This window comes from Entelurus aequoreus, linkage group LG07 (assembly GCF_033978785.1).
Source record: "Entelurus aequoreus isolate RoL-2023_Sb linkage group LG07, RoL_Eaeq_v1.1, whole genome shotgun sequence".
In the NCBI taxonomy this organism is placed as follows: domain Eukaryota; kingdom Metazoa; phylum Chordata; class Actinopteri; order Syngnathiformes; family Syngnathidae; genus Entelurus; species Entelurus aequoreus.
In genome coordinates this window covers 78,308,048-78,332,135 of record NC_084737.1, presented here as the reverse complement: position 1 = coordinate 78,332,135, position 24,088 = coordinate 78,308,048, and the positions used below count along the sequence as shown (strand labels likewise).

General features: G+C 38.1%; 1 protein-coding gene across 1 annotated transcript in view; it reads left to right on the top strand.

Moving 5' to 3' along the window:
* The first annotated feature begins 2,636 nt into the window (after positions 1-2,636).
* Positions 2,637-24,088, top strand: part of hspb7 (heat shock protein family, member 7 (cardiovascular)) — a 22,729-nt gene continuing 1,277 nt past the window's right edge. Inside the window, exons 1-2 of the mRNA XM_062054533.1 lie at positions 2,637-2,980; positions 17,358-17,482. Of these exons, the coding sequence (XP_061910517.1) occupies positions 2,821-2,980; positions 17,358-17,482 (285 nt within the window). The 5' untranslated portion in view covers positions 2,637-2,820. The remainder of the gene's footprint in view (positions 2,981-17,357; positions 17,483-24,088) is intronic.

The window sequence follows — 24,088 nt, the reverse complement described above, 5'->3', positions numbered from 1 at the left end:
GCCTGCTGCTCCAACATATCATAACTGGAGTTCCACTTCGTTTGGACATCATGTATGAGCTTTATGAGTAGGCAGTTTTAGCATTTCTTGCTTTGTCTTAAGTACATGAGCAGCTGTTGTGCTAATTTTGCCTTTCGTTCACAATCCTTACAAGAGACAGGAACACACATCTTTTTTTTTAAGATTCCAAAGATTTAAAAACGCTTGAAGAATGCAGCTAATGGAAGTCCCCTATGTCAGTGTTTTTTCAACACATTAGTGTGCCATGAGATACAGTCTGGTGTGCCGTGGGAGATTATGTAATTTCACCTAATTGGGTTAAAAATATTTTTTGCAAACCAGTAATTATAATCCACAAGTGTGCCGTTGTTGAGTGTCTGTGCTTTCTAGAGCTCGGCAGAGTAACCGTGTAATACTCTTCCATATCAGTAGGTGGCAGCAGGTAGCTAATTGCTTTGTAGATGTCGGGAACATGGTTTGTCGCGATCCCAATATGCGGGAGGCGGCGTGTAGGTAAAAAAGTATCTAACACTTAAACCAAAAATAAACAAAAGGCGAGTGCCACTAAGAAAAGGCATTGAAGCTTAGGGAAGGCTATGCAAAACGAAACTAAAACCTAACTGAACCGTGCTGCCTTTTTCGAGTTTCACCAGGTTTTTTTAGGCATTGTCGCCCACCTCCAATACGCTTATATGCTCTTATAAGGTGGGAATAATTATATAGCTCACATCTTTAATTATTTTAAAGACGACTGAAGGTTCCAGAATGTTTTATTCTAGCTTGACAAGGCTACGCTTTGCTAACTTCTTGTATGAGATCTTAAAGGCCTACTGAAAGCCACTACTACCGACCACGCAGTCTGATAGTTTATACATCAATGATGAAATCTTAGCATTGCAACACATGCCAATACGGCCGGGTTAACTTATGAAGTGCAATTTTAAATTTCCCGCTAAACTTCCGGTTGAAAACGTCTATGTATGATGACGTTTGCGCGTGACGTCAATGGTTGAAACGGAAGTATTGGGACACATTGTATCACAATACAAAAAGCTCTGTTTTCATCGCAAAAATTCCACAGTATTCTGGACATCTGTGTTGGTGAATCTTTTGCAATTTGTTTAATGAACAATGGAGACTGCAAAGAAGAAAGTTGTAGGTGGGATTGGTGTATTAGCGGCTGGCTGCAGCAACACAACCAGGAGGACTTTGAGTTGGATAGCAGACGCGCTATCCGATGCTAGCCGCCGACCGCATCGATGACCGGGTGAAGTCCTTCGTCGCGCCGTCGATCGCTGGAACGCAGGTGAGCACGGGTGTTGATGAGCGGATGAGGGCTGGCGTAGGTGGAGCGCTAATGTTTTTATCATAGCTCTGACGAGGTCCCGTGGCTAAATTAGCTTCAATGGCGTCGTTAGCAACAGCATTGCTAGGCTTCGACAGGCGGCACAGCATTAACCGTGTAGTTACAGGTCCACTGTTTGGTAGTATTGATGATTTTCTGTCTATCCTTCCAGTCAGGGGCTTATTTCTTTTGTTTCTATCTGCATTTAAGCACGATGCTATCACGTTAGCTCCGTAGCTAAAGTGCTTCATCGATGTATTGTCGTGGAGATAAAAGTCACTGTGAATGTCCATTTCGCGTTCTCGACTCTCATTTTCAAGAGGATATAGTATCCGAGGTGGTTTAAAAAACAAATCCGTGATCCACAATAGAAAAATGAGAAAGTGTGGAATCCAATGAGCCTTTTTACCTAAGTTACGGTCAGAGCGAAAAAGATACGTCCTGCACTGCACTCTAGTCCTTCACTCTCACGTTCCTCATCCACAAATCTTTCATCCTCGCTCAAATTAATGGGGTAATCGTCGCTTTCTCGGTCCGAATCGCTCTCGCTGCTGGTGTAAACAATGGGGAAATGTGAGGAGCCCTTCAACCTGCGACGTCACGCTACTTCCGGTACAGGCAAGGCTTTTTTTTTATCAGCGACCAAAAGTTGCGAACTTTATCGTCGACGTTCTCTACTAAATCCTTTCAGCAAAAATATGGCAATATCGCGAAATGATCAAGTATGACACATAGAACGGACCTGCTATCCCCGTTTAAATAAAACAAATTCATTTCAGTAGGCCTTTAAAGAACTGCAGCTGGTATACTTTCTCTTATACAGACAATTCCAACGACTAAATAGGAGATGGAAAAGATGCAATCGGGGGATGAAGCAGTCGTAACCAATAAAGAGAAGAAGTCTATTTCAGGGATGGGGAGGCAGGAATGGCAACTGTCGACGTTCCAGTCTCCGTGCACACACACACACACACACACACACACACACACACACACACACACACACACACACACACACACACACACACACACACACACACACACACACACACACACACACACACACACACACACACACACACACACACACACACACACACACACACACACACACACACACACACACACACACACAGTCTCTGCTCTGGTTGGAAAACGTCTGGCCACTGTGATAAAAATAGACTATTATCAGCCTTTCCCGATGAGCTGGCACACACGTGCACACCTCCCATCCATGCGAGGGTTCAACACTGCTTATAAGGCACATGGGGGCGTGACCGCTCAGCACTGAGAATATAAGAGGACATCAAGTGCGGCTTATTGACCTCATCCAACACAAATAGGTAATGACTGCCTAGAATACAAAATTAAGTGTGTTGTTATATATTTAAAGCTACTGAAACTTTACTGGAGCAAGAAGTCCCTTTCGCCTCGTGGTCCCTTCACGCTGCCTCACCCAGCAACATCCGCCATCCATGAGTGTGACCAACTCTTCTGCCTATCGATCGGAGCGGAGTTTCCACCAGACGTCATCATCTTCCACCAGTAATCCGTACATGGAGAAAAGTCACGGGATGTTTGCGGAGGACTTTGGCTCCTTCATGAGGCCCGGGGGAGACGCCTTGGGCTTTTCCAGTAAGTGGAGCGCTGCTACTTCAGCCATTTGTATTGAGTGATGGAGGCTCTACAACAGGCCTGGGCAATTATTTGGCCTTGGCGGGCCAAATTTAGAGAACAAAATGTGTCTGGGGGGGGGCTGGTATACTGTATCTATTTTTAGGAACACTAATACAAAACCTCCCAATAATGTCTGAATGCTAAAAACGTTATGACAGACCGCCTTAAAAAACAGAATGGAATTTAATTTTTTTTTTTACTGAATGAGACACCCAGAATGTACATGAAAATAATGTGGAATTTACAATATTAAAGGCCTACTGAAATGAGATTTTCTCATTTAAACGGGGATAGCAGGTCCATTCTATGTGTCATACTTGATCATTTCGCGATATTGCCATATTTTTGCTGAAAGGATTTAGTAGAGAACGTCGACGATAAAGTTCGCAACTTTTGGTCGCTGATAAGAAAAGCCTTGCCTGTGCCGGAAGTAGCGTGACGTCACAGGTTGTGGAGCTCCTCACATCTGCACATTGTTTACAATCATGGCCACCAGCAGCGAGAGCGATTCGGACCGAAAAAGCGACGATTTCCCCATTAATTTGAGCGAGGATGAAAGATTCGTGGATGAGGAAAGTGAGAGTGAAGGACTAGAGGGCAGTGGAAGCGAATCAGATAGGGAAGATGCTGTGAGAGGCGGGTGGGACCTGATATTCAGCTGGGAATGACTAAAACAGTAAATAAACACAAGACATATATATACTCTATTAGCCACAACACAACCAGGCTTATATTTAATATGCTACAAATTAATCCCGCATAACAAACACCTCCCCCCTCCCGTCCATATAACCCGCCAATACAAAACAAACACCCGCACAACACACTCAATCCCACAGCCCAAAGTACCGTTCACCTCCGCAAAGTTCATACAGCACATATATTTCCCCAAAGTCCCCAAAGTTACGTACGTGACATGCACATAGCGGCACGCACGTACGGGCAAGCGATCAAATGTTTGGAAGCCGCAGCTGCGTACTCACGGTAGCGCGTATCCAACTCAAAGTCCTCCTGGTAAGAGTCTCTGTTGTCCCAGTTCTCCACAGGCCAATGGTAAAGCTTGACTGTCATCTTCGGGAATGTAAACAATAAAACACCGGCTACGTGTTTGTGTTGCTGCAGCCGGCCGCTAATACACCGCTTCCCACCTACAGCTTTCTTCTTTGCTGTCTCCATTGTTCATTAAACAAATTGCAACAGATTCACCAACACAGATGTCCAGAAAACTGTGGAATTTTGCGATGAAAACAGACGACTTAATAGCTGGCCACAATGCTGTCCCAAAATGTCCGCTACAATCCGTGACGTCACGCGCAGACGTCATCATACCGAGACGTTTTCAGCAGGATATTTAGGGGGAAATTTAAAATTGCACTTTAGTAATCTAACCCGGCCGTATTAGCATGTGTTGCAATGTTAAGATTTCATCATTGATATATAAACTATCAGACTGCGTGGTCGGTAGTAGTGGGTTTCAATAGGCCTTTAACTATGCATGATAAAATACTGAATATTGACAACATATGAACGTCACACCCCCTCTCGATCGACATACAGCATATTATGGTATGGCGAGTGATTATACAGCTGGATGGAGTGCGGAATGAAGGAGTTCTTGAATCGAACACTGTGGGGACGAAGCTGAATGAGCCAGTTGGAGTATGAACTCCGCTGTCCCTCAATTGTCTGGTGGAGTGGGTGGGCAGGATTGTCCATGATGGCGAGCAGTTTGTCCAGTGTCCTCCTGTCTCTCACTGGCACAAACTCCACCAACTGCGTGACAATAGTTTGGCCGGCTTTCCGGATCAGTTTGTCAATCCGGTTTAAGTCCCTTTTGCTGGTGCTGCTCCCCCAACAAACCACTGCAAAGTACAGGGCACTGGCCACAACAGACTGATAAAAGATCTCCAACAGCTTGCTGCACACATTAAAGGACAATGGTGTGTGGACACGGACAAGGTTAGGTGTGATTTACCCTGGATAACCTTATCCGGCTTAGTGTAAACAGGGCCTTAGATTGCCATAGTAACTAGAATATCATGCAAAAGCGCAGATTCCAACCATTGAAATACTTTGTGTACCGTATTTTTCGTAGTATAAGTCGCACCGGCCGAAAATGCATAATAAAGAAGGAAAAAAACATATATAAGTCGCACTGGAGTATAAGTCGCATTTTTGTGGGAAATTTATTTGATAAAACCCAACACCAAGAATAGACATTTGAAAGGTAATTTAAAATAAATAAAGAATAGTGAACAACAGGCTGAATAAGTGTACGTTATATGAGGCATAAATAACCAACTGAGAACGTGCCTGGTATGTTAACGTAACATATTATGGTAAGGGTCATTCAAATAACTATAACATATAGAACATGCTATACGTTTACCAAACAATCTGTCACTCCTAATCGCTAAATCCAGTGAAATCTTATACGTCTAGTCCAGTGGTTCTTAACCTTGTTGGAGGTACCGAACCCCACCAGTTTCATATGCGCATTCACCGAACCCTTCTTTAATGAAAAATAAAATGTTGTATTTTTTCAAATTCAAGACAAAGTTATATGTTTTTGGTAACACTTTAGTATGGGGAACATATTCTAAGTAACAAAGACTTAATTTAAAGTTATTTGGTTAGGGTTAGAGGGTTAGTGTTAGTGTTATAATAAGGCTATGCACTAAAGGCATTAATAAGTACTTAATAATGACTAGTTCAGCGCCAATATGTTACTAATTTGCATGTTAATAAGTAACTAATTAATGGTGAATATGTTCCTCATACTAAAGTGTTACCATGTTTTTTTACTGGTGCACAAAATGAACCGTGAATGAACATCACCTTGTTCAAAGAACAAAACCAACACAGTGCATAAACTCACAACAAATTACACACCTGCAAATCAGTCTGACTTCTGCTGTTGCCGTATCCGTAATACGCCGGTAGGGAGAAGTTTTTATTTACACGATGAGTCGGGTGTGTCTTGACCTCCGCCGAACCCCTGGGGTTCGATCGAACCCAGGTTAAGAACCACTGGTCTAGTCTCTTACGTGAATGAGCTAAATAATATTATTTGATATTTTACGGTAATGTGTTAATAATTTCACACATAAGTCGCTCCTGAGTATAAGTCGCACCCCCGGCCAAACTATGAAAAAAACTGCAACTTATGGTCCGAAAAATACGGTCATTTGAAAACATCACTGCACATCATACACATGGCGGCTACAGTTTAAATCTTAAAGATCCCCAAAAAATTATTTGGGAATATCTGGCGGGCCAGATTGAAAAGCTCAACGGGCCTTAATTTGCCCAGGTCTGCTCTACAAGGAGTCTCACAGTGTGGTTTTCTCTGGAATGCTTTTAGTCCGACAAAGACCGAATCGTACAAAAACCGAAAACAGTTTTCCCCATTAAATAAAGCATGCAAATCCAATTAGTCTGTTCCAGACAACCTAAAATATTAACACATGGTAACACTTTAATATAGGGAACATATTCACCATTAATTAGTTGCTTATTAAAGTAACAAAGACTTAATTTAGAGTTATTTGGACAGTAGGGGAAATATAAGGGTTAGGGTTACTAATAAGTAGAGATGTCCGATAATGGCTTTTTTGCCGATATCCGATATTCCGATATTGTCCAACTCTTAATTACCGATTCCGATATCAACCGATACCGATATATACAGTCGTGGAATTAACACATTATTATGCCTAATTTTGTTGTGATGCCCCGCTGGATGCATTAAACAATGTAACAAGGTTTTCCAAAATAAATCAACTCAAGTTATGGAAAAAAATGCCAACATGGCACTGCCATATTTATTATTGAAGTCACAAAGTGCATTATTTTTTTTTACATGCCTCAAAACAGCAGCTTGGAATTTGGGACATGCTCTCCCTGAGAGAGCATGAGGAGGTTGAGGTGGGTGGGGTTACGGGGGCCGGGTTGAGGTGGTGGGCGGTAGGGGGTATAGGGGGGTATATATTGTAGCGTCCCGGAAGATTTAGTGCTGCAAGGGGTTCTGGGTATTTGTTCTGTTGTGTTTATGTTGTGTTACGGTGCGGATGTTCTCCCGAAATGTGTTTGTCATTCTTGTTTGGCGTGCGTTCACAGTGTGGCGCATATTTGTAACAGTGTTAAACTTGTTTATACGGTCACCCTCAGTGTGACCTGTATGGCTGTTGATCAAGTATGCATGCATTCACTTGTGGGTGTGTCAAAAGCCGTAGATATTATGTGACTTGGCCGTCACGCAAAGGCAGTGCCTTCAAGGTTTATTGGCGCTCTGTACTTCTTCCTACATCCGTGTACACAGCGGCGTTTTAAAAAGACATAAATTTTACTTTTTGAAACCGATGCCGATAATTTTGAAACAGATACCGATAATTTCCGATATTACATTTTAAAGCATTTATCGGCCGATAATATCGGCAGTCCGATATTATCGGACATCCCTACTCAGAATAGTTCTTAACAAGTAATACAATTTCATTAGAGGGCATGTCCGCAACAGCTTTTTGGAGACTGGTCTTAAAATCTAAAGGTTTTTTCTTTAAATATCGTACTGCAGATTTGCAGTGGGCGCTGTTGGAGAGGGGAACAACGTTGTAGGATAAATTAAAAGTGAGTTAAAAATGTACGATTTGAATTGTACATTTTAGAGATGTCCGATATTATCGGCCGATAAATGCGTTAAAATGTAATATCGGAAATTATCGGTATCGGTTTTTTTATTATCGGTATCGTTTTTGTTGTTGTTGTTTTTTGTTTTTTTTATTAAATCAACCTAAAAAACACAAGATACACTTACAATTAGTGCACCAACCCAAAAAACCTCCCTCCTCCATTCACACTCATTCACACAAAAGGGTTGTTTCTTTCTGTTATTAATATTCTGGTTCCTACATTATATATCAATATATATCAATACAGTCTGCAAGGGATACAGTCCGTAAGCACACATGATTGTGCGTGCTGCTGGTCCACTAATAGTACTAACCTTTAACAGTTAATTTTACTCATTGTCATTAATTACTAGTTTATATGTAACTGTTTTTATATTGTTTTACTTTCTTTTTTTTTCAAGAAAATGTTTTACATTTATTTATCTTATTTTATTATTATTTTTTTTTTAAAAGGACCTTATCTTCACTAGGGATGTCCGATAATGGCTTTTTGCCGATATCCGATATTCCGATATTGTCCAACTCTTTAATTACCAGTACTGATATCAACCGATACCGATATCAAGCGATACCGATATATACAGTCGTGGAATTAACACATTATTATGCCTAATTTGGACAACCAGGTATGGTGAAGATAAGGTACTTTTTTTAAAAAAAATAATAAAATAAAATAAGATAAATAAATTAAAAACATATTCTTGAATAAAAAAGAAAGTAAAACAATATAAAAACAGCTACATAGAAACTAGTAATTAATGAAAATGAGTAAAATTAGCTGTTAAAGGTTAGTACTATTAGTGGACCAGCAGCACGCACAATCATGTGTGCTTACGGACTGTATCCCTTGCAGACTGTATTGATATATATTGATATATAATGTAGGAACCAGAATATTAATAACAGAAAAAAACAACCCTTTTGTGTGAATGAGTGTAAATGGGGGAGGGAGGTTTTTTGGGTTGGTGCACTAATTGTAAGTGTATCTTGTGCTTTTAATGTTGATTTAATAAAAAAAATATTTATATAAAATAAATAAAAATGATACCGATAATAAAAAAAAACGATACCGATAATTTCCAATATTACATTTTTAAGCATTTATCGGCCGATAATATCGGCAGGCCGATGTTATTGGACATCTCTAATCTTCACCATACCTGGTTGTCCAAATCAGGCATAATAATGTGTTAATTCCAGGACTGTATATATTGGTATCGGTTGATATCGGTATTGGTAATTAAGAGTTGGACAATATCGGAATATCGGATATCGCCAAAAAGCCATTATCGGACATCCCTAGCTGTAACGTAACAAAATGTGTCCATGAAAGGGCATTTTATGACTTTTCTCAATTTGATTACATGCTATAGTATGATTTTATTGTCATAATTTTATTGCATGATTTTTGTACCCCTTTAATTTAGGTAGCCAGGGACTGCAGCTGTAAATGAGCTATTTAGCTATAATCTGGTACAGAACATATCTGTCTTTGAGCGTAATGTTTCTGTGCATTGTCCCTTCAGATAAACCCTAAACTAAACTAAAATGTGGAAAAAGTGAAGCGCTGTGAATACTTTCCGGATGCACTGCATGTAATCGTGTGTGTGCGCTATGTTTACAGAGAGTGACATCTGACCTTCAAACGCGCTCAGGAATGTGTGTGCACCCTGTGTCAGGGACATACCACCATTGTTTTGGGAAACATGATTGGTATCCCATAGATAGACGGTGCACAGGAGTTGTCAGGCTGCGCGACGATAGACGCGCACACAAGAACCGGAGAATGCTGGCCAACCTTCCAGCAGTGTGACTTCACACACCGAGTATCTAAATGACGCTTGCATAAGGCATGAACAGATGGTTGCCTGGCTACTTATGTACAAACACACACACACACACACACACACACACACACACGCACGCACGCACACACACACACCAAATGATGTAACATGGCAAACCAGCATACGTTATGTCCAATCTGATATAGTTGGCGTCTGTGTGTGAGCTCAGTGTTTCCACGCACTGTATGGTTGTTCACTGAGGTCACATTCACAGCTGTCACTGTCACATGATCATCATGTCAAATACAGTCGTGGTCAAAAGTTGACATGCACTTGTAAAGAACATAACCGTATTTTTCGGACTATAAGTCGCAGTTTTTTTTCATAGTTTGGCCGGGGGGTGCGACTTATACTCAGGAGCGACGTATGTGTGAAATTAATAACACATTACCGTAAAATATCAAATAATATTATTTAGCTCATTCACGTAAGAGACTAGACGTATAAGATTTCATGGGATTTAGCGATTAGGAGTGACAGATTGTTTGGTAAACGTATAGCATGTTCTACAAACCCCGTTTCCATATGAGTTGGGAAATTGTGTTAGATGTAAATATAAACGGAATACAATGATTTGCAAATCATTTTCAAGCCATATTCAGTTGAATATGCTACAAAGACAACATATTTGATGTTCAAACTGATAAACTTTTTTTTTGTTGCAAATAATCATTAACTTTAGAATTTGATGCCAGCAACACGTGACAAAGAAGTTGGGAAAGGTGGCAATAAATACTGATAAAGTTGAGGAATGCTCATCAAACACTTATTTGGAACATCCCACAGGTGAACAGGCAAATTGGGAACAGGTGGGTGCCATGATTGGGTATAAAAGTAGATTCCATGAAATGCTCAGTCATTCACAAACACGGATGGGGCGAGGGTCACCACTTTGTCAACAAATGCGTGAGCAAATTGTTGAACAGTTTAAGAAAAACCTTTCTCAACCAGCTATTGCAAGGAATTTAGGGATTTCACCATCTACGCTCCGTAATATCATCAAAGGGTTCAGAGAATCCGGAGAAATCACTGCACGTAAGCAGCTAAGCCCGTGACCTTCCATCCCTCAGGCTGTACTGCATCAACAAGCGACATCAGTGTGTAAAGGATATCACCACATGGGCTCAGGAACACTTCAGAAACCCACTGTCAGTAACTACAGTTGGTCGCTACATCTGTAAGTGCAAGTTAAAACTCTCCTATGCAAGGCGAAAACCGTTTATCAACAACACCCAGAAACGCCGTCGGCTTCGCTGGGCCTGAGCTCATCTAAGATGGACTGATACAAAGTGGAAAAGTGTTCTGTGGTCTGACGAGTCCACATTTCAAATTGTTTTTGGAAACTGTGGACGTCGTGTCCTCCGGACCAAAGAGGAAAAGAACCATCCGGATTGTTATAGGCGCAAAGTTGAAAAGCCAGCATCTGTGATGGTATGGGGGTGTATTAGTGCCCAAGACATGGGTAACTTACACATCTGTGAAGGCACCATTAATCAGGTACATACAGGTTTTGGAGCAACATAAGTTGCCATCCAAGCAACGTTAGCATGGACGCCCCTGCTTATTTCAGCAAGACAATGCCAAGCCACGTGTTACATCAACGTGGCTTCATAGTAAAAGAGTGCGGGTACTAGACTGGCCTGCCTGTAGTCCAGACCTGTCTCCCATTGAAAATGTGTGGCGCATTATGAAGCCTAAAATAGCACAAGGGAGACCCCCGGACTGTTGAACAACTTAAGCTGTACATCAAGCAAGAATGGGAAAGAATTCCACCTGAGAAGCTTCAAAAATGTGTCTCCTCAGTTCCCAAACCTTTACTGAGTGTTGTTAAAAGGAAAGGCCATGTAACACAGTGGTGAACATGCCCTTTCCCAACTACTTTGGCACGTGTTGCAGCCATGAAATTCTAAGTTAATTATTATTTGCAAAAAAAAAAAAAAAGTTTATGAGTTTGAACATCAAATATGTTGTCTTTGTAGCGCATTCAACTGAATATGGGTTGAAAAGGATTTGCAAATCATTGTATTCTGTTTATATTTACATCTAACACAATTTCCCAACTCATATGGAAACGGGGTTTGTATATGTTATAGTTATTTGAATGATTCTTACCATAATATGATACGTTAACATACCAGGCACATTCTCAGTTGGTTATTTCTGCCTCATATAACGTACACTTATTCAGCCTGTTGTTCACTATTCTTTATTTATTTTAAATTGCCTTTCAAATGTCTATTCTTGGTGTTGGATTTTATCAAATAAATTTCCCAAAAAAATGCGATTTATACTCCAGTGCGACTTATATATGTTTTTTTCCTTCTTTATTTTGCATTTTCGGCCGGTGCGTCAGTCTACCCCAGGGCAGCTGTGGCTACGAAAGTAGCTTACCACCACCAGGTGTAAATGAATGATGGGTTTTTAACATGTAAAGCGACTTTGGGTACTTAGAAAAGCGCTATATAAATCCGAGGTATTATTATTATACTCCGGAGCGATTTATACTCCGAAAAATACGGTAATGTCATGGCTGTCTTGAGTTTCGAATCATTTCTACAACTCTTATTTTTTTGTGATAGAGTGATTGGAGCACATACTTGTTGGTCACAAAAAACATTCATGAAGTTTGGTTCTTTTATGCATTTATTATGGGTCTACTGAAAATGTGACCAAATGTGCTGGGTCAAAAGTATACATACAGCAATGTTAATATTTGCTTACATGTCCCTTGGCAAGTTTCACTGCAATAAGGCACTTTTGGTAGCCATCCACAAGCTTCTGCTTGAATTTTTGACCACTCCTTTTGACAAAATTGGTGCAGTTCAGCTAAATTTGTTGGTTTTCTGACATGGACTTGTTTCTTCAGCATTGTCCACACGTTTAAGTCAGGACTTTGGGAAGGCCATTCTAAAACCTTCATTCTAGCCTGATTTAGCTATTCCTTTACCACTTTTGACGTGTGTTTGGGGTCATTGTCCTGTTGGAACACCCAACTGCGCCCAAGACCAAACCTCCGGGCTGATGATTTTAGCTTGTCCTGAAGAATTTGGAGGTAATCCTCCTTTTTCATTATCCCATTTACTCTCTGTAAAGCACCAGTTCCATTGGCAGCAAAACAGGCCCAGAGAATAATACTACCACAACCATGCTTGACGGTAGACATGGTCTTCCTGGGATTAAAGGCCTCACCTTTTCTCCTTCAAACATATTGCTGGGTATTGTGGCCAAACAGCTCAATTTTTGTTTCATCTGACCATAGAACTTTCCTCCAGAAGGTCTTATCTTTGTCCGTGTGATGTCATGAACTGGTGTAGCTGGTTTACATAACGTTGCACTAGTGAGCCACGGATGAGGAGATGCTGCTCCGCTATTGATTGACGTAAAGTCTGAATGTCATTAAAACAGTTAGCGCCATCTTTTGACACTTCTTCCACTCCCGTCCTTGCACGCTACACCGCTAAAAGCAACGAGGAACGTTTTTATGGTATTTGAGCTGTTTTTCAAACGTATTATAACCAATAGCACGTAAATAATCTTCTCATTCAATGTGTTTTCTTTATTTTCATGACTATTTACATTGTAGATTGTCACTGAAGGCATCACAACTATGAACGAACACATGTGGAGTTATGTACTTAACAAGAAAAAAGGTGAAATAACTGAAAACATGTTTTATATTCTAGTTTCTTCAAAATAGCCACCCTTTGCTCTGATTACTTTTTCGCACACTCTTGGCATTCTCTCGATGAGCTTCAAGAGGTAGTCACCTGAAATGGTTCTCACTTCAAAGGTGTGTTTGAAGCTCATTGAGAGAATGCCAAGAGTGTGCAAAAGCAGTAATCAGAGCAAAGGGTGGCTATTTTGAAGAAACTTGAATATAAAACATGTTTTCAGTTATTTCACCTCCACATGTGTTCATTCATAGTTTTGATGCCTTCATGGACAATTTACAATGTAAATAGTCATTAAAATAAAAAAAAATGCATTGAATGAGGAGAAGGTGTGTCCAAACTTTGGCCTGTACTGTATATATTTTGAAGGTGTGGCGGCAGTAATCTTGCCGTGGTGTTGCACCACGATGGTTTACATGTAGGGGGAACACTGAATTTTGTTCTATCCCTCTGTCTTCTTTCTGATCTATTTAACATCACTGCAGAAGCTCCCTCGAACACACACACACACACACACACACACACACACACACACACACACACACACACACACACACACACACACACACACACACACACACACACACACACACACACACACACACACACACACACACACACACACACACACACACACACACACACACACACACACACACACACACAGTTTTAATAGATTTTTTCCTCGGGGGAAGCGTTTCATCGCCTCTGTCGCCAAAGTGTTGACGAATGTGGGATTCGGTTACGCCTTCTGTTGCGATTGGCACTATATAAATACATCTTCACTCAATATTTCAGCATTTAAAACAAGAGCTGTACCTGAATCAATCTTTCCAAGAACATTGCCATTTATTGTGTTTGTACATTATCAGAAATATTTACAGTATTGTATAACTGCACTGTATAATACTAAGGTGTTTTTGATATTTTGACAAACTCAGGTAGCTATAGTATAATAGTATAGTATAGTACAGGGGTCACCAACGCGGTGCCCGCGGGCACCAGGTAGCCCGTAAGGACCAGATGAGTAGCCCGCTGGCCTGTTCTAAAAATAGCTCAAATAGCAGCACTTACCAGTGAGCTGCCTATTTTTTAAATTGTATTTATTTACTAGCAAGCTGGTCTCGCTTTGCTCGACATTTTTAATTCTAAGAGAGACAAAACTCAAATAGAATTTGAAAATCCAAGAAAATATTTTAAAGACTTGGTCTTCACTTGTTTAAATAAATTCATTAATTTTTTTACTTTGCTTCTTATAACTTTCAGAAAGACAATTTTAGAGAAAAAATACAACCTTAAAAATGATTTTAGGATTTTTAAAACACATATACCTTTTTACCTTTTAAATTCCTTCCTCTTCTTTCCTGACAATTTAAATCAATGTTCAAGTCAATTTATTTTTTATTGTAAAGAATAATAAATACATTTGAATTTAATTCTTCATTTTAGTTTCTGTTTTTTCGACGAAGAATATTTGTGAAATATTTCTTCAAACTTATTATGATTAAAATAAAAAAATAAAAAAATAAAATTATTCTGGCAAATCTAGAAAATCTGTAGAATCAAATTTAAATCTTATTTCAAAGTATTTTGAATTTCTTTTAAAATTTTTGTTCTGGAAAATCTAGAAGAAATAATGATTTGTCTTTGTTAGAAATATAGCTTGGTCCAATTTGTTATATATTCTAACAAAGTGCAGATTGGATTTTAACCTATTTAAAACATGTCATCAAAATTCTAAAATTAATCTTAATCAGGATAAATTACTAATGATGTTCCATAAATTATTTTTTGAATTTTTTCAAAAAGATTCGAATTAGCTAGTTTTTCTCTTCTTTTTTTTTCGGTTGAATTTTGAATTTTAAAGAGTCGAAATTGAAGATAAACTATGTTTCAAAATGTAATTGTCATTTTTTGTGTGTTTTCTCCTCTTTTAAACCATTCAATTAAGTGTAAATATCATTAATTATTAATAATAACATAGAGTTAAAGGTAAATTGAGCAAATTGGCTATTTCTGGCAATTTATTTGAGTGTGTATCAAACTGGTAGCCCTTCGCATTAATCAGTACCCAAGAAGTAGCTCTTGCTTTCAAAAAGGTTGGTGACCCCTGGTATAGTATAATACTATAATGTATAATGCATATGTTCCTTGACTGCACTCAAATGTAGAGTGTATGTAGAATATATTTATATTATTTATGTATTATATATATAATATATTACATATATTATATTATTTATTATTATTACTGTCTATTGTGAGCGAACTGTGGTGCTGAATTTCCCCCAGGGATCAATAAAGTACTTTCTATTCTATTCTATTGTATTCTATTCTAAATGAGTTGAACAAACTACTATATGATACAGTTTGCTGGCTGGAACTTCGGTGTTTTCACCTATTCTAACAAGTTGGACTGTAAATAAAAAACATTAATTTCATCGTTAGACAATGATGGCAACAAAAACAGAAAAAAACTATAATACTCCTGACCCAGTTATTCCAAATTGGGGGAAAAAACTGCACTTCATGATGTTCAATATTACCGTATTTTTCGGAGTATAAGTCGCTCCGGAGTATAAGTCGCACCGGCCGAAAATGTATAATAAAGAAGGAAAAAAACATATATAAGTCGCACTGGAGTATAAGTCGCATTTTTTGGGGGAAATTTATTTGATAAAAGCCAACACCAAGAATAGATATTTGAAAGGCAATTTAAAATAAATAAAGAATAGTGAACAACAGGCTGAATAAGTGTACGTTATATGACGCATAAATAACCAACTGAGAACGTGCCTGGTATGTTAACGTAACATATTATGGTAAGGGTCATTCAAATAACTATAACATATACAACATGCTATACGTTTACCAAACAATCTGTCACTCCTAATTCTTTCGTGGCGGGCCGCCACAAATAAATGAATGTGTGGGAAACACTGAACCGATACCGATATCAACCGATACAGATATATACAGTCGTGGAATTAACACATTATTATGCCTAATTTGGACAACCAGGTATGGTGAAGATAAGGTCCTTTTTTTTTAAATTAATAAAATAAAATAAGATAAGTAAATGAAAAACATTTTCTTGAATAAAAAAGAAGGTAAAACAATATAAAAACAGTTAAATAGAAACTATTAATTAATGAAAATGAGTAAAATTAACTGTTAAAGGTTAGTACTATTAGTGGAGCAGCAGCACGCACAATCATGTGTGCTTACGGACTGTATCCCTTGCAGACTGTATTGATATATATTGATATATAATGTAGGAACCAGAATATTAATAACAGAAAGAAACAACCCTTTTGTGTGAATGAGTGTAAATGGGGGAGGGAGGTTTTTTGGGTTGGTGCACTAATTGTAAGTGTATCTTGTGTTTTTTATGTTGATTTAATTTTAAAAAAAACAAAAAAAAAACAAAAAAAAAACTATACCAATAATAAAAAAAACGATACCGATAATTTCAGATATTACATTTTAACGCATATAGTGTATCTTGTGTTTTTTATGTTGATTTAATAAAAAAACAAAAAACAAAAAAAAACAAAAAACGATACCGATAATTAAAAAAACGATACCGATAATTTCCGATATTATATTTTAAAGCATTTATCGGCCATCTCTACTATCATTTATTATACAAAAAGCAGACACTATGGTGGTAAAATAAGTATAAAAGGTAAAACAGATTTTGTAGGGCGAAGGTAATTATACAAATGACCACTCAAACCGACAAGAAAATGGTGTTCCCGGACAAACAACACAGAGCTGTGACACATTGACCTCCCTTCACGGAGTGGGAAATCCTGTTTGCCAGCAGTGGTGACCGAGAGGTGAGCATTAATCAGCCTCAATGGGGAGAAGGATGTGTAACAAATGATATTCTACCAGGTAGCATTAGACTTGCAAACACAATTAATCCCCATTAAACAATCATCACCATTCACTTCCTGCTAGAAACTTTCATTACGACTAATCCAAGCTGGAGCCTATTTCAGGACACACCCTGGACTGATTACCTGTCAATCAAAGGTCTGATACAGTACACATACTTGTGTCTAGAATATGTACACATGGATATTCTAATCTATTCTATCCTCCTACTCATCGTTTGCAGGTGGAAGTGGGAAGATCAAAGCACTCGGCGATTCGTACCAGTTCACAGTGGATGTCAGAGACTTTTCCCCTGAAGATGTCATTGTCACCACATCCAACCACCAAATTGAAGTCCGTGCAGAAAAGGTGAGTGTTCCATTGTTCGAGTTGGGAAGCCATGTTGGGCAGTTTGTTTTACTGTTCTACTCTAATGTTCGAAAAAATATTGGTTGTCTATAGGGAGGGTAACTTTCACATTTGTATATAGATTACGGTGTGTTGCCTTAGTCAAGGAGTAGTCTTTGCCATTATGTTGAATCATTTGTTTCTTGCATTGAACAAACAGCACAGTCTACCACATCAAATTCCAGATGTGTTAAACATACTTAGACTTAAACTTAGACTTCAACAAACTTTAATAATCCACAAGGGAAATTGTTCAACACAGTAGCTCAGTTACAATGATGGAAAGTGTAAGGATGGAAAGGACAATGCAAGTATAAAATAGACTGATATAGCGATAAAAAATCTAACATATATGCGAATACATACATATGTGTACAGTATACTATATATACAGATATATTATATTATGTCTATAACATATATAGAATATATACCAATGACCATGTACAATATTACAGTATATGTGACAGCAGCAGCATAAAATAGAGAGTAGATCCAGCAGAAAATAGAAAATAGACATTATAAACATTATAAACAAAGAGAAGTAGCTAACATGTCAGGTGTCAGGTCAGTGTTTCCCACACATTCATTTATTTGTGGCGGCCCGCCATGAAAGAATTAAGGCCGCCACAAAAAAAATAAAAATATTTTTTTTTATTTTTTATTTTTTTATTTTTTGTCCTGTCTAGCTTCTCAGGCAAATCATATAGTTGATGTAGATGCCCATATCGGCTGTTCAGATTTACTTTACAAAAGAGACGTGTAGGATCAAGATTTTTGGAGCTCTTTGTTCAGTGGATCAGATGTTTGATGAAGCTTTGTGTCTATCTACCACCACTACTGTTTTCTGTTTATTTGTTACTGACTGTGGCAGGACACCTCTGCCTCTGTTTCACTTTATGTTGCTGGTAAATAATATGGTTGTAGTAGTGGGCTAAAGTTAAATTATTTAGTATGCACTAATTAACGGGGCAGAGCTTTAAGAGACATTTTAGCTTTTGTATTTTTATAAGATATATTTTTTGTAAGAACCACAATTAATAAATACATTTCAGTGAATAACGTATTGTTCAAATCTGTAAATAAATATGTACATAAAGTGTTGTAATTATATTTTAAAATGGATGGATGGATGGATGGATGGACGTTTAAAACAAAACTGTTATTATTAATTAGTAAGTATACATTTTTTTAGCCTTTTTAGAGAAAATCATATTGTAGTAAATTATGCAAATTACTCGATGATGTCATGGTGACCACGCCCATAGCCACGCCCATAGCCACGACCCCACCGCCACAGGTATCTTGGCAGTTTATGGGAAACACTGCAGGTAATAGGCAGATATCACTTGGCCAATAAAGCTGATTCTGATTTACCAGTCTTTTCTTTTTTTGTGCCCTACAAAGTCTTTATATTGTAAGTATTGTGCTTATTATACATCAGCTGTTTGATTGTAACGTGCATATTTGTTATAGTGTTCATTACCAAATGTTGAAATCGGCAGGTAAAATCGCTAATGGTAATTGGTAGCATGTCTATAGCTATTTTCGACCCTTTGCTTACCCAAAATAAACTGGAAAAAACGTCCCCGTCAGCGAGTCATTATAATATTGTTCATGATATATGCAACACGTCATGCATGTTATTACACCTACATACGCTGTCGAGCTAGCTGTGTACAAACAAAACATAAAACGTGGGCTAATACTTTACCGATACTGTAATATGATTTGTCATGTTTTTCAGTCAGTACAGATTGGTGTCCTGTCTCATTGTGTCTTGCATTATAAACCCAAACGCGATTCGGGTGCTGACGTAGAAGCTAGCTTATCTCTTACTGTAGCGAGCTTTTACGACTAATACCGTAGCACAGTGGTCCCCCAACCACCGGTCCGGGGCCGTGACGCATTTGCTACCGGGCCGCACAGAAACATTAAATAATTTACAACCGACCACATTTTTTCCTACTAAACTTTGGCCAGTCCCACCAGACACACCAATAAGCTTGTTCATAGATGTATTATAAAACTCCTGATAAGAAGTCGCCATTTGCCATATTTGTTACATCTTTGTCACATGGGACAATGCACATTAATAAACATATCAAATGTAAAGGTGCCAAATCGTAGCCTAAAGCTAGGTTCCATCTAGCTAGGTTGATGACCTAAGATCAGGGTAAATCAGGAACAAAGTGACCATAGTAGTTCAAGTGCATAAGGCAGATGGAGAAGTACTAAATTGTTGCATATAATAATTGTGCTGAAGGAAGTAAATACACATCTCCTTTGGCCTAGTAAGTTAAAGTGCTGCTATTATTGCACGTCGTCCTATTACTTAAGTAGTTCGCAACAACGGATGTATTTAACGCATGGAAAATTGGACCAAAAAAGTTAACATTAGTGTATCTACATATGAAATGTTGCACAAAATATGAATACATCATTTTTTTTATTTTTTTTATTTTTTAAAAGAATTTATTAATCAATCCAACAAAACAATACACAACAATACCATAATAATGCAATCCAATTCCAAAACCAAACCCGACCCATCAACATTCAGAATAGCAATAAACAACAGAGCAATTGAGAGGACATACACATGACACAGAACAATCTAAAAGTAGTGAAACAAACATTAATATTATCAACAGTATCAATATTAGTAACAATTTCAACATAGCAGTGATTAAAAATCCCTCATTAACATTATCATTACAGACATGAATAAAAATAATAAAAATGAACAATAGTGTCACAGTGCCTTACACTTGCATCGCATCTCATAAACTTGACAACACACTGTGTCCAATATTTTCCACAATGATATAATAAGTCATATTTTGGTTCATTTAATAGTTAAAACAAATTTTAATAATGGATCCCATATTCCAATATATGACTCATTATTAACTAAACTAAATGCAGTTTTTTTCTACTGATATCATCTCCATAGCTTGCGTGTACCAGTCAGTATGTGTTGGACTATCAACATCTATCCATTTTCAAAATATTACCCTTTTTGTTATTATGCATATTGAAAGAAATGCATTTTTACTCTTTGATGACAAGTTACTAAATTGATGGAGATCCCCAAGGATACAAGTTTGCAGTGTCATTGGAATGTTTATATTAAGGAATGTGATTGCTTCTTTTGTTGTTTTCAACCATAACTCTTTGATTTTCTGACATTCCCACAATAAATGAACAAGAGTTGCCTCGGCTGCCCGACACTTCATGCATAACTTGCAATCTACTACACTAATTTTGAACAGCTGAGAAGATGTAAAATACAATCTATTCAAGATCTTAAATTGAGTCAGCTTATCTTTAATGCTTCTAAAGGGCTTATTGGCATTTTTCCAAATATCCTTCCAACTACATAACTTTTATAATGGAAATAGTAACCCACAGAAATCTATTAGAACTAATGTCAAGTATGTCTAGCTTTCTTATATATCCATGCTCTTGTCCTTGAATGTGATGTGTCACCTATAACCCATCAGATACTAAAGCCAAAACAAAGCTTACTAGTAGCAAAAATGAGCAAAAAACAAGTCTATGGAGAGCTTTTTTGCAAAGGGAAAATGCCAGGGGCTCCTACTAACTGAATGTTACGGTGAGTGTTTTCATGTATTCATTTTTCAAGCACTTATTTGCTATATATATCAGCCTGGTCTATGAAAATAATGCCTACAATAAACCGGTCCCTGGTGCTAAAAAAGGTTGGGGACCTCTGCCGTAGCATACCGATGTGTTACTTTGCTGGAAAAGGAGTTCCTCTGTGTTAGCTCTTAAAATAATAATGTCACTACAGCTAGGTTGTTATACAAGTTACGGAATATAAATGAAGTATTGTTGGCGGTTTTTGAATGCATTTTTAAAATGATTTAGAGGTACCGTATTTTTCGGAGTATAAGTCGCTCCGGAGTGTAAGTCGCACCGGCTGAAAATGCATAATAAAGAAGGAAAAAAACATATATAAGTCGTACTGGAGTATAAGTCGCATTTTGGGGGGAAATTTATTTGATAAAAGCCAACACCAAGAATAGACATTTGAAAGGCAATTTAAAATAAATAAAGACTAGTGAACAACAGGCTGAATAAGTGTACGTTATATGAGGCATAAATAACCAACTGAGAACGTGCCTGGTATGTTAACGTAACTGTCATGACTGGGTTTATGGCGTGGTTTGTTCTCCCAGAAGGCAACGGAAAATTGGCGCGTGCAAGACGTGAATTTAAATACATGTTTAATTTTAACAATTAAAAAAAAGGAATAAACAAAAAGCGCTCACAGCGGAGGTAAAAACTTGACTATGGAAACAAAAGGCGGAAATACAAAACTTGGGTATAAACACAAAACTTGCACAAAGGCAGAAACTATGAACAATAAAACCAAAACACTAACTGTGGCATAAATGAACAAAACTTACTTGGCAAAGAACTGTGACATGACATGAAGTGGAGGGATGAAAAAGTGCAAGGTCGCCAGGGCGAACAACAGAAAAACAATGGACTTAAATAACACAGACATGATTAACAACAGGTGCGTGACTCAAAACGTGAAACAGGTGCGTGACATGACAGGTGAAAAACTAATGGGTGACCATGGAAACCAAACAAAACAAGGAAGTGAAACCAGGAACTAAAAAAAGAGTCCAAAAACCAAACAAAACAAAAACATGATTAACACAGACATGACAGTAACAAATTATGGTAAGAGTCATTCAAATAACTATAACATATAGAACATGCTATACGTTTACCAAACAATCTGTCACTCCTAATCGCTAAATCCCATGAAATCTTATACGTCTAGTCCAGGGGTGGGCAATTAATTTTTACCGGGGGCCGCATGAGCAACCCGAGCACTGCTGGAGGGCCACATCGACAATATTTCAATTAAATTTTGCTCAATATTATTTTTGATATATACCGTAAGATAAATAATAATAATAATAATAATAATAATAATAATAATAATTAATAATAATAGTAATACTTCAACATAGTGTATGTAACAGCATTCCATGACTAATATAAATAAATTAACATTAATAATAAATGACAGTAAAATAAGCACACGTATGACTGAGGAGTCATAGTGTAACTTTGTGTGATGTTTGAGTTGTCCGACTTTTAGTGTGGCCATAAACGCACCAGTGCTTTAGTGGTATGCGTGTTGGTGACAGATGACAAGTTGGTTTTGGCCTGGTTTGTACGGCAGAAAATGACTAGTTTTTCGAGATAGAAGTGTTTTACTTATGTTTTTGGTGTGGTTATGGCCGAATATAAACAGTTTTGCTCAATAAAGTGATCGATCTAATTCCTGGCCTCGAAGCATCTGGATAGACGTTACAATAATTGAACGGTGTTCAATTGAACGGTGTTGACGAACACCGTTAGGGCCGCTTGTTGTCACTGTCACTCAAAGTTGCATTGCAAAATTACATAGAATAAATATGTTTATTTTGTTTAGAATTCAGATGGGATTTGATTTGGTGCGGGGCATATATTTGCTGCGCGCAGCGGACGCTTGAGCAGTGCGCAATTGCGCAGGCGCGCACCTTAGAGGGAACGTTGCTTGGCAGTCCATGTCTTGTTGGAAACACGCCATTCCTCATCAACTTTTCTCTTTTTAGCGTCTCGGGTGTAAACCGTGCATCACTTGTCGCTGCATGTGCACCTTCACTCGCAGGTTACACACTGACACACGCCCATAAATAATAATTTTCAAAATAAAAGCAGCACAGTTGTATTGCGCGCACGACATAGATGTTTTTTCAACTTTATTTTGTAATTAATGATTGCAGCTGTTCACATTCACTCACAATCACGCACACGCATACGTCCACACAGAAGTAAGACAAATAACGATTTTCAAAACAAAAGCAGCACCGTTGTATTGCACACTCGACATAGATACTTTTTAAAATTTATTTTGTAATTTATAATTGGCCTCACGCGGGCCGGACAGGGACGCACAAAGGGCCGGATGCGGCCCGCGGGCCGCAGAATGCCCAGGTCTGGTCTAGTCTCTTATGTGAATGAGCTAAATAATATTATTTGATATTTTACGTTAATGTGTTAATAATTCCACACATAAGTCGCTCCTGAGTATAAGTCGCACCCCCGGGCCAAACTATGAAAAAAACTGCGACTTATAGTCCGAAAAATACGGTACAATTGATTGCTCCCATTGCCTGCACTGTTAGCCACCTAGAATGAGCCAATTTTTACATGTTAGATTGCAAAAAAAACATCTTCTTGTCTTTCATAAAGATTGTGAATGAAATTCCCTAAAAAGTGCAATTCCCCTTTAAAAGAAGGGTTGTCTTATATTAGGCGTAAAGAGATGTCGTCGCTCACACTAAATGTTTGTCTTCAAAAAGGGGGGTTGTCTTATATCTGGTTGGATACTAGGGCTGCGAATCTTTGGGTGTCCCACGATTCGATTCAATATCGATTCTTGGGGTCACGATTCGATTATAAATCGATTTTTTTCGATTCAACGCGATTCTCGATTCAAAAACGATTTTTTTTCCCGATTCAAAAGGATTTTCT